Here is a 1,089-nt window from a genome sequence, read left to right as displayed (position 1 = left end):
ATATCAACACACTAAAAACCATTGAATTGTACATTTTAAATGGGTGAACTGTATGGTATATGAATTATATATCAATTTTTTAAGAAGTGGGTAAGTGGGTTTCTTCCTGTCTTTCTTTTTTTGTAACCACCAGGAAACTTCCCTTTTCCAGGGGCATGATTTAATAGGCAAAGAGAAAAACTTGGAAGCCCTTTTCTTCTCTGTGTACTCTCCACTGTGCAGTCCCTCACTCCATGTCCTACTCATTCAGGAAATCCCAGATAGTAGGAATTGTAGTTGGGAATTCTGCACTCACTCACCCCTTTGTATACCACTGTTTCCAAAAGAAAATAACATTTGATGCATTTTTATAGTATCTTCTTCATGCAGACTATAGGTTAAAACAATTAGAGTAATTTAAATTTTTCATAAATTTAAATAAAACAAAAAGATTAGAAAACATGTATTGAACCTTAACAGTTACTTTACTACCTTTATATCCTTTATTTTCTGCTTTTCAAAATTGTCAATAGTTTCCTCCAGATGACGAGTTGTTCGGGTAGCATCCAATGTAGCCCTCTGTAATTCATTTTCTGCCTATATAGTATTGCCCAACAAAAAATGAAAAAAATTAAGTCAGAATCCCTTCATTTGAATCTATTTGTAAATGCTACCATTGCAGTATTGATTTTTTGGCATAACAGTGTAAATGTTCAATAATATGTTTTAACACATAAAATAAAATCTATATAAGCACATGCAGAATAAAAAACTTTAAATCTATTAAGTGACATGATTCATGATCTCAAACAAAAGAAAACAAAACTCACTTTCTACAAAACCATTTGCTGCATTTTCTACTGCTTTCACCTGTCTCACTGTGCCATCTATCAGACTATTCTTTTTCTCTTCACACTCTCTCCCCTTTAACCATGCCTCCCCCAAAAAGAAAGTTCCTGTGATCTAAGTATTTTCAATTTTCTAGTTCTCCAAATGTATTGTTTCTTATTCTGTAATATGGACTAGCCACATGCAGCTATTTATACTTAATTAAAATTAAATGAAAATTTATCTGGTCTCAGTTACTTTAGTCACATTTCAAGAGTTCAA

General features: G+C 32.1%; 1 protein-coding gene across 1 annotated transcript in view; it reads right to left on the bottom strand.

Annotated features, from left to right (window-relative positions):
- The window catches only part of LOC109373996 (protein FAM92A1-like), a 45,939-nt gene that overhangs the window by 33,267 nt on the left and 11,583 nt on the right, over positions 1-1,089 (bottom strand). Inside the window, exon 4 of the mRNA XM_019628259.1 lies at positions 472-576. Within this exon, the coding sequence (XP_019483804.1) occupies positions 472-576 (105 nt within the window). The remainder of the gene's footprint in view (positions 1-471; positions 577-1,089) is intronic.

This window comes from Hipposideros armiger, unplaced genomic scaffold (assembly GCF_001890085.2).
Source record: "Hipposideros armiger isolate ML-2016 unplaced genomic scaffold, ASM189008v1 scaffold_772, whole genome shotgun sequence".
Classification (NCBI taxonomy): domain Eukaryota; kingdom Metazoa; phylum Chordata; class Mammalia; order Chiroptera; family Hipposideridae; genus Hipposideros; species Hipposideros armiger.
The sequence above is the reverse complement of the archived record's forward strand: the minus strand, read 5'-3'. Positions and strand labels throughout refer to the sequence as shown.